The following is a 10,000-nucleotide window of genomic DNA, read 5'->3' as shown; positions in this document are numbered from 1 at the left end:
GGAGGCAGCAGGGTTCACGGGGAGGCAGCAGGGTTCACGGTCCTCTGGTGGGTCAGTCTCCAGACAGACTCTCTCATGGAATGGTTTTCCTTTTGTCATGTGACAGGGGACCACAGGGACCACCAAGATAGGGAAGTACGACCCCAACACCAAACTGAATAAGGTACTGGTTATGAGGTGTGTGTGTTACTAGTGTGTGTGTGTGTGTGTGTGTGTGTGTGTGTGTGTGTGTGTTTGACTGTGAGTGTGAGTGAGTGTGTGTGTGTGTGTGTGTGTGTGTGTGTGTTTGACTGTGTGTGTTTGACTGTGTGTGTGTGTGTGTGTTACTAGTGTGTGTGTGTGTGTTTGATTGTGAGTGTGTGTGTGTGTGTGTGTGTGAGTGTGAGTGTGTGTGAGTGTGAGTGTGAGTGAGTGTGTGTGTGTTACTAGTGTGTGTGTGTGTGTGTGTGTGTTACTAGTGTGTGTGTGTGTGTGTGTTTGACTGTGTGTGTGTGTGTGTGTGTGTGTGTGTGTGTTACTAGTGTGTGTGTGTGTGTGTGTTACTAGTGTGTGTGTGTGTGTGAGTGTTACTAGTGTGTGTGTCAGGTTTCTTAGCTCTCTCACATCTCTTCACAGCTCCTCTACACATTTGACAAGCAGGTGTGTGTCAGCAGCTGTTCCCTGAACCAGGAGGAGACTCTGCTGGGTGAGGCCTTGTGACACACACACACACACACACACACACACACACACACACACACACCCTTCACTGTTGTACTGTACAATAACTAAGACATCCGTGTGTGTTTTTCCGTGTTCGGTCGTATGACCATAACTCTTCATCATCTTTAACATCTTTCTCTTTTCAGCTGTCAGTCTGACACAGAGGACCAGGGCTGAGGAGCTCCTGAAACCAGGTACACACACACACACACACACACACACACACACACACACACACACACACACACACACACACATGTGACTGACACGTGTGTGAGCGTGTGCTTGTGTGTGTATACTGCTGTACTCTAGGCCATTGTAGTTTACCATTAACACCTGTCTGGTGTTCCTAGTCTCTAAATGTCTGACTCTGCTGATCGAGATCCAGCCGGTCAACAACACCAAGGTCCTAAAGGCCGTCGACTGCAGGGTCAAAGTTCAGGTACGTTCAGTTAGAAACCCTGTAAAACACTGTCATCTATTAAAACCTGTCATCTATTAAAACTTGAACCAGTGCCCTACTCCCAGCCTCTAACCATCTACGTATACTGGGAATAAACCATTATCAACCTCCTCTGCATGGCTATACTGCAGAAAATACTATGTATATTATAATATTTATAATATAATTATAATTATATATATATATATATAATGTTATAGTGGTTATTGAAAAGCGTTTTACTAAATAATAATATTATTATTATTACTACTATTATTTATTATTATTATTATTATTATTATTATTATTATTATGATAAGACCAATGTAGTTATCAAGGCTTGAACTGTGTGTGTAGTGCAGTGTGTGTTGTAGTCACATAAATGAATAAAGTGTTACTCACGTCTGTGTTGTGTCCCAGTTTGTTCATCCGGGGACAGAGAAGCCGTCTGTGCTGGAGAGCCACCTCCTGCTGCTGGCTGAGGACGGATGTGAGTGAAGAACCCTGTCCCCAACCTGGACCTGACCCAGGGGAGGCTGGCGGAGGTGGACATCGGAGGACGGGCTCATTGTGATGCATGGAACGGAATGAGGAAATGCATCAAACACGTGTGTCCTCATTCCATTCCATGCATTACAATGAGCCCGTCCTCCGATGTCTACCTCCACCTGCTAAACCAGTTGACTGCTAAACCAGTTGACCTCTCATGACCTTTCCTGACCTCTCATGACCCCTGCTGTATGACCTCATGTTTCAGATGTGGAGCTGTACCATGTGCTGCTGGGCAGACAGGAGGGGTACAGAGTGGTGAGTTATATACACATAATACATCTATATACTATACATACTCATCTATATACACATCTATATACACATAATACATATATATACTATACACTATACATACTCATCTATATACACATCTATATACACTTAATACATCTATATACACATAATACATCTATATACACATAATATATCCATATACTCATCGATTTACACTTCACACATCTCTATATACTAACACAATCTATTTACCTCTCCTCTCCTCCTCCCCTCCCGTCGTCCTCTCCTCCCCATCTCCTCTCCCCTCCTCCTCTCCTCCCCTCCTCTCCTCCTCCCCTCCCATCCTCTCCTCCTCCCCTCCCATCCTCTCCTCCCCTCCTCTCCTCCTCCCCTTCCCTCCTCCTCCCCTCCCATCCTTCCCTCCCCTCTCCTCCTCCCCTCCTCCCCTTCCCTCCTCCTCCCCTCCCATCCTTCCCTCCCCTCTCCTCCTCCCCTCCTCTCCTCTCCTCCAGGTCATTTTGAACCCAGAGCGCCTGCCTAAGGACAGGGTAGCAGAGGAGTTCAGCTGGGTTCAGTGGGACAGCCAGACTCAGAGACTGTTCTACCTCTCATCCAGGGTGAGACACACACACACACACACACACACACACACACACACACACACTCCATAGATCCCCATACAGCAGCGATCATGTGATAACATCCTTTCTGTCGCCCCTCAGGACAAGTTGGTGTTGAGATGTGTTCAGTTTTACCCCCAGTACCACTATGAGACCCTGGTGAGACCCCCGGCTCACCCTGTGTGTGTTCAACATGGCCTGTTGTTGTTGTCAGAAGGATATTCCTCTGGTCATGGATGTAGATGTGGGGTTGATATGATCCTCTCTCTCTCCCTCTCTCTCTCTCTCTCTCTCTCTCTGTCTCTCTCCCTCCCTCTCTCTCTCTCTCTCTCTCTCTCTCTCTCTCTCTCCCTCCCTCTCTCTCTCTCTCTCTCTCTCCCCCCCTCTCTCTCTCTCTCTCTCCCCCCCTCTCTCTCTCTCTCTCTCTCTCTCTGTCTCTCCCTCTCTCTCTCTCTCTCTCTCTCTCTGTCTCTCCCTCTCTCTCTCTCTCTCTCTCTCTCTCTAACAGTTTGAGCTTCCACTGGAGTTACCCAGCACCCCATTCACCTCTATGAGGCAAGAAATGAATACCAGTTTTTATTTTTCAAAACGGCAACATTTATATATTTACTTAGATATTACTTGTATATTTCCACACGCAGGTCATCGCCATTCGTATATCTGTTGCTGTTCATGTCGTATTCACATCAGGGGAGGCTGGGGGAGGTAGGAATCAGAGGACGGGCTCATTGTAAAGCATGGAATGGAATCAGGAATGGTATCAAAGATGTGTGTTTGATACCATTCCTCATGTGTTTGATATCATTCCTCATTCTGTTCCGTGCATTACAATGAGCCCGTCCTCCGATTCCTACCTCCACCAGACTCCCTTTAACTGTCTCTGTGTTTGTCCTGCAGGTTTGTCAACCTGGGTTATGACCACTTCCTGGAGGAGGAGCCACAACAGGAAGACGTGAGGATGGTGGTATTCACCAATAGGATAGGTGAGTTATCATCTTACTATGACATCATACCAGAGGAGGCTGGTAGAGGCAGAAATCGGAGGACGGGCTCATTGTAATGCATGGAGCGTGTTTGATACCATTCCTCATTCTGTTCCGTGCATTACAATGAGCCCGTCCTCTGATTTCTACCTCCATCAGCCTCCCTGCTGTATAAACTGTATTCACAATGCTTCACTCATTCACAACATGACTGTGCCATAATGTAATTGTTATTATTATTATTTTCTATATTTGTTTGACCTGGGAAACGTGACTGACAGAGAGTGAGTACTGTTGCTGTGGTTCTGAGCTCTTGATGAACAGAACTTTCTCAGAACACGGTCCACCTCCACCTCCAGCACCAAGCAGAATCAAAATCACAAACACACCCCAGATCGGGCCACTCGAAAGACTCATGATCGAATCTCAATTGTCTCAGGAATTCGCAAGATCACATTAGTGAAATGACGCTTTCTGAAAAAGCGGTCTTTCCTAATTTCCTCCAAAGGCCCTTTTTTATTCTAATGCAGGATTTGTTGAAGGAGTTGATTAGATCTGTGTTCTAATGAATGATTTTACGTCAAGGCCAGTAACTTCACTCTTGTGTATCCCAACTGACACAAGATTCACATTCCTGATTCACCCAATATCCTGCCGTTAATATCACCATAATGAACGCTACGGTGTAATAACTCATCTATTACCACACTGATGATCGCTGGTGTTCATGTTAATTAATGTGTTATTACCATACACTGTCTGCTTATTCATACTTTATCTCTTGTTACTGATTGCAGGAAGCATGTGTGTGTGCTACAGCCAGCCTGTTGGTGCTAACCAGGAAATCACCTACACCATCGTCTTGGTGCACAGAGGTAGTGTGTGTGTGTGTGTGTGTGTGTGTGTGTGTGTGTGTGTGTGTGTGTGTGTGTGTGTGTGTGTGTGTCTGTCTTTATACTCTGGTTTATGAGTTGTGAGTACAGTGTTGGTTTATGAGTACAGTGTTGGTTTATGAGTACAGTGTTGGTTTATGAGTTGTGAGTACAGTGTTGGTTTATGAGTACAGTGTTGGTTTATGAGTATTGTCCTGCAGGCTGCAGTAAAACCTTCACAGTGGAGCTGGATGGAGCTTCTAGTCAACACACCACAGACCTCCACCCTCTCTTCATCCCTCTGGGTCAGTCCAGACAGCACACACACACACACACACCCACACACACACACACACACACACACACACTGCATACATACACACACACCCACACACACACACACACACACACACACACTGCATACATACACACACACACACACACACACACACACACTGCATACATACACACACACACACACACACCCACACACACACACACACACACACACACTGCATACATACACACACACACACACTCTCTCTTCCTGAGCAGGCGCCTGTCTCTCCAGGTTACTACATCGTGGTGTTCCTGTCCGGTCACTTCCTCCACTGCATCAACACCAGACAGCAGGAGCTGCTCTGCCACAGCCTCTTCCTCTCAGGTAACTACAGCAGGGAGTGGGGGGGGGTGTGGGGTGGGGTGTCTGTGTGTGTGTGTGTGTGGGGGGGGGGGTGTCTGTGTGTGTGTGTGTGTGTGTGTGTGTGTGTGTGTGGGGGGGGGGGGGGGGGGGGGGGTGTCTGTGTGTGTGTGTGTGTGTGTGTGTGTGGGGTGGGGTGTCTGTGTGTGTGTGTGTTGACTGACCTACCTACCTAAGAGTTTGTTTGTGTGTGTGTGTGTGTGTGTGTGTGTGTGTGTGTGTGTGTGTGTCTCCAGGAGCTGATGCTGAGCTGGGTCTGCTGGGTGGAGGGTGTGTGTACGTCAGCCTTCCTCAGACCACCCTACTGGACCTGGGCTCAGGGAGGCTCTACGATGTCTACCTCAGCAGCTCCTTCCTACTGGACCTCCTCCACAGCTCAGCTGGCCCCCCCGGTCCCCCCGGTCCCCCAGACACCCAGGACCCCCCAGCCTGCAGCCACATCACCCCCAACGCCCAGGGTCTCACCCCCAACGCCCAGGGTCTCACCCCCAATGCCCAGGGTCTCACCCCCAACACCCAGGGTCTCAAATCCAACGCCCAGGGCCTCACCCCCAACACCCAGGGCCTCACCCCCAACACCCAGGGTCTCACCCCCAACGCCCAGGGCCTCACCCCCAACACCCAGGGCCTCACCCCCAACACCCAGGGCCTCACCCCCAACGCCCAGCCCCTGGTGCTCCAGCCCTGCAGCCGTATCAGCAGTAGCAGGCCTGACAACCAGCGTCTGGCTGCCCTACACTGCCTACTGGTCTACATGGGACCTGACCCTGAACTGGAGCTGAAGGTGAGACAGGGAGGGAGGGAGGGAGGAGGGAGAGCAAGAAAATAGAGAGAGAGAGAGAGAGAGAGGGAGGGGGAGGGGGAGGGTGTCTTTGTGCCACTGGCACGAGTCAAACACTCCACAACTGCTCAGTGATGTCAGGGCTGGTGTGGTGCTGAGAGCTCTGTGTTTATTATAGGCTACAGGAGGTTCTAGAATGAGAGCACTGTGTTTATTATAGGCTACAGAAGGTTCTAGAATGAGAGCTCTGTGTTTATTATAGGCTACAGAAGGTTCTAGAATGAGAACCCTGTGGTTTATTATAGGGTACAGAAGGTTCTAGAATGAGAGCTCTGTGTTTATTATAGGCTACAGAAGGTTCTAGAATGAGAACCCTGTGGTTTATTATAGGCTACAGAAGGTTCTAGAATGAGAGCTCTGTGTTTATTATAGGCTACAGAAGGTTCTAGAATGAGAACTCTGTGTTTATTATAGGCTACAGAAGGTTCTAGAATGAGAACCCTGTGGTTTATTATAGGGTACAGAAGGTTCTAGAATGAGAGCTCTGTGTTTATTATAGGCTACAGAAGGTTCTAGAATGATCGTCGTAAGGTACATTCTAGAAGGAGAACATTCTAGAGACTGTGTGACTTCCCTGTACAGATCATAGACTGGATGTGTGTGAACGTGATGGCCTTCGACACTTTTGACCAGATCCAGGAGTTTATTTTGGGTGAGTGTGTGTGTGTGTGTGTGTGTGTGTGTGTGTGTGTGTGTGTGTGTGTGTGCGCGCGGGTGTGTGTGTGTGCGGGGGTGTGTGTGTGTGTGTGTGTACGGGTGTGTGCGTGCGGGTGTGTGCGTGCGTGTGTGTGTGTGTGCGCGTGTGGGTGTGCATGTGTGTGTGTGTGTGTGCGTGCATGTGTGTGTGGGTGCAGAATAATCTGTGTGAAGTCAGTTCAGTCATGGTTTCTATGATTATGATAGTGATATTAAACAGTGACCTCTCTCTTCCACTGCAGCCTCCCTGTACAGAATCATCTACCAGAAGTCTCTCAGTCTGGATAAAGTCCTGCCCTACTCCTCTGTGTTTGAGAAGAAGGTAACACACACACACATACACACACACACACACACACACACACACTCACACACACACCCTGACGTGTGTGTTTCAGGAGGTCCCTGCAGGTCTAGATGAGGTCCCAGGTGTAACCTGCACCACAGAGATGCACGCGGAACCCGTGTTCAGAGGAAAGGTACGTTCTGCTCACACCTGACATGAGTTAATCTATACATATGTTTATAACACTGTAATTACACCTGACATGAGTTAATCTATACATATGTTTATAACACTGTAATTACACCCGACATGAGTACTGAGAAAAGCGCTATACAAAATGAATGCATTATTATTATTACCTCTCTCCCTGTTATAACACAGTAATAAGACAGTAATTACTCCCTGGTGGTGACCAGTCCCTCTTCCTCTCCTACAGGGCAGCAGTATGACACATCTACAGTAGATGTTAAGGGCAGCAGTATGACACATCTACAGTAGATGTTAAGGGCAGCAGTATGACACATCTACAGTAGATGTTAAGGGTGGACTCGTTGAATTATTTATTCAGACTGAATTAATTTTTTGAATGTTGATGAAAAAGTGTGTGTGTCCGTCTGTCTGTCTGTGTGTGTGTGTGTGTGTGTGTGTGTGTGTGTGTCTCTGTGTGTGTCTCTGTGTGTGTCTCTGTGTGTGTCTCTGTGTGTGTGTGTGTGTGTGTGTGTGTGTGTGTGTGTGCCCAGGCCAGGAGTCTGAAGGGCTACTGGGAGGAGCTCCGGTGGCATACAGACAAGATAAAGTACTTTGAGGCGGTCCCCCGGCCCCGGTACCAGACCTCGCTGCTGCAGGAGGAGTGGTCCGCGCTGCTGCTGGCCCTGGTGGGTGGGAGGGACCCCCGCCTCTCTCTGGCCCGCCCAGAGGTCAGGGTGGCAGGGCACTCGCCCTGGGGTGGGGTGGCTGGTTCGGCTGGTTCATGAACCGGGTTCCCCCTGATCCTAATGATATTTGAACAAAACGCAAAAACAAACAAGAAAATCCACTCTTGACTTGGTTGTGTTAAAGTGTTGTGTGGTGGTGTGTGTATGTGTAGGTGTGTGTCATGTGTAGGTGTGTGGTGGTGTGTGAATGTGTAGGTGTGTGTTATGTGTAGGTGTGTGTATGTGTGTATGTGTAGGTGTGTGTGTGTATGTGTAGGTGTGTGGTGTATAGGTGTGTAGGTGTGTATGTGTGTGTTGAATACAGGGTGGTGTGTGTATGTGTAGGTGTGTGTTGAATACAGGGTGATACTCTGAGGTACTTTTGTCTGTTTCAGAAGTCGGAGAAGAAGAAGTCGTCTAACTATTTGCGTCACATAGATGACAACACCAAGAAGTAGGTGGAGAACAGAAGTGTGTGTGTGTGTGTGTGGAGGGAGGGAGGGAGGGAGGGAGGGAGGGAGTGTGTGTGTGTGTGTGTGTGTGTGTGTGTGGAGGGAGGGAGGGAGTGTGTGTGGGTGGAGGGAGGGAGGGAGGGAGTGTGTGTGGAGGGAGGGAGGGAGTGTGTGTGGAGGGAGGGAGGGAGGGAGTGTGTGTGGAGGGAGGGAGGGAGGGAGGGAGTGTGTGTGGAGGGAGGGAGTGTGTGTGGAGGGAGGGAGGGAGGGAGTGTGTGTGGAGGGAGGGAGGGAGGGAGTGTGTGTGGAGGGAGGGAGGGAGGGAGGGAGGGAGTGTGTGTGGAGGGAGCCTTAGGGAATATTAAGTTGCCAAAGTCACAGAAGTCAATAACACTAAATAATACTAACAGTAACACACACCACACACTCACACACACACACACACACACACACACACACACACACACACACTCACACGACCAGCTGACAGCTGCTGTAGGCTGTATGCCCTGGGTCATAATCTATGTGTTGTTGTTCCTTCATATGCAGAGTTCTGTCGATGGTGGACACCTGGTGCCTAGGTAAGTGTGTGTGTGTGTGTGTGTGTGTGTGTGTGTGTGAGATACCAGAACAGCAGGTGACTGGAGGTATGTCCTTCAAACGATCCCTCAAAACCCCTATTTTTAGCTTTTCATGTTTTGTGCTATACAAAATAATTGCATTATTATTATTATTATTATTATTATTATTATGTAACGCTGAATTCCAGCCCCCTGCCGTAGCATTTGGATGCTACCAAACACAGTTCAGTGCAACCAGAGGGCAGCAAAGACCAGTGCTAATCGACACAACCCAGGCCTAGTCAGAGGATGGGTTAGGGGCTGGGGCTAGGGTTTTAGGGGCTAGGGCTTAGGGGCTAGGGTTTGGGGGCTAGGGGTTTAGGGGCTAGGGTTTAGGAGCTAGGGCTTAGGGGCTAGAGTTTAGGGGCTAGGGTTTAGGGGCAAGGACTTTATAGCCCTGATTACAGAGGAGAGGTCCTGCTTCGCTGAAGAAATCCCCTAACTAGAGTTCCAGGGTCACATTCTAGAGTCCTGGAGAATGTTCCGGAACCCTGCACTTGTGTGCAATTAATCATTCTGACAACTCAAACAACAAGAGTACAAGAACAAGAGAAAAGAAGAGAGGAATGCTCTGTGGATTTCTAAGAATGGGAGGAGGTGGTTTCTCCCCCTTTTTCGCTCTCTCTCTCTCTCTCTCTCTCGATCTCTCACCCTCTTCCCCTCCCTCTCTCTTTCTTTCTTTCTCTCTTTCTCTCTCATCCCCCCCCCCCCCCCTCTCTCTCTACCTCATGACCTCAGTGCAGCTGTGCTCCATCAACCACGAGACTGGCCTTCTCCCTACCTCACATGGACCTTACACACATGCGCACACACGGCCACACACACACACACGCACACAGACCCCCCCCCCCAAAAAAACCCACACGCACACATAACCTCTCCGTCTCCCTCCTCTCCAGATAAGAAGGTGGTCCCGTTGTTCCAGGAGGAGGACCCCCAGCAGAGGGCGCTCATCGGCCTGGTAAGAGAGAGGGAGGAGCGGGGAGCCTGTAGAGGCTGGAGCTCCCTGTAGAGGCTGGAGCTCCCTGTAGAGGCTGGAGCTCCCTGTAGAGGCTGGAGCTCCCTGTAGAGGCTGGAGCTCCCTGT

General features: G+C 49.2%; 1 protein-coding gene across 2 annotated transcripts in view; it reads left to right on the top strand.

Moving 5' to 3' along the window:
- Window positions 1–10,000, top strand: part of gsap (gamma-secretase activating protein) — a 19,429-nt gene that overhangs the window by 1,148 nt on the left and 8,281 nt on the right. For both annotated transcript variants that reach the window (XM_083692374.1, XM_083692375.1), the window contains exons 3-23: window positions 107–163; window positions 616–685; window positions 849–896; window positions 1,056–1,144; window positions 1,565–1,634; window positions 1,902–1,951; window positions 2,443–2,547; window positions 2,653–2,709; window positions 3,059–3,105; window positions 3,448–3,533; window positions 4,331–4,408; window positions 4,627–4,710; window positions 4,977–5,069; window positions 5,342–5,889; window positions 6,529–6,598; window positions 6,885–6,964; window positions 7,041–7,121; window positions 7,669–7,803; window positions 8,238–8,296; window positions 8,844–8,875; window positions 9,814–9,875. In XM_083692374.1, the coding sequence (XP_083548500.1) occupies window positions 107–163; window positions 616–685; window positions 849–896; window positions 1,056–1,144; window positions 1,565–1,634; window positions 1,902–1,951; window positions 2,443–2,547; window positions 2,653–2,709; window positions 3,059–3,105; window positions 3,448–3,533; window positions 4,331–4,408; window positions 4,627–4,710; window positions 4,977–5,069; window positions 5,342–5,889; window positions 6,529–6,598; window positions 6,885–6,964; window positions 7,041–7,121; window positions 7,669–7,803; window positions 8,238–8,296; window positions 8,844–8,875; window positions 9,814–9,875 (2,001 nt within the window). The remainder of the gene's footprint in view (window positions 1–106; window positions 164–615; window positions 686–848; window positions 897–1,055; window positions 1,145–1,564; window positions 1,635–1,901; window positions 1,952–2,442; window positions 2,548–2,652; window positions 2,710–3,058; window positions 3,106–3,447; window positions 3,534–4,330; window positions 4,409–4,626; window positions 4,711–4,976; window positions 5,070–5,341; window positions 5,890–6,528; window positions 6,599–6,884; window positions 6,965–7,040; window positions 7,122–7,668; window positions 7,804–8,237; window positions 8,297–8,843; window positions 8,876–9,813; window positions 9,876–10,000) is intronic.

This window comes from Argentina silus, assembly GCF_951799395.1.
Source record: "Argentina silus genome assembly, chromosome: 20".
NCBI classification, from domain to species: domain Eukaryota; kingdom Metazoa; phylum Chordata; class Actinopteri; order Argentiniformes; family Argentinidae; genus Argentina; species Argentina silus.
This window is presented reverse-complemented; position numbering and strand designations above follow the sequence as displayed.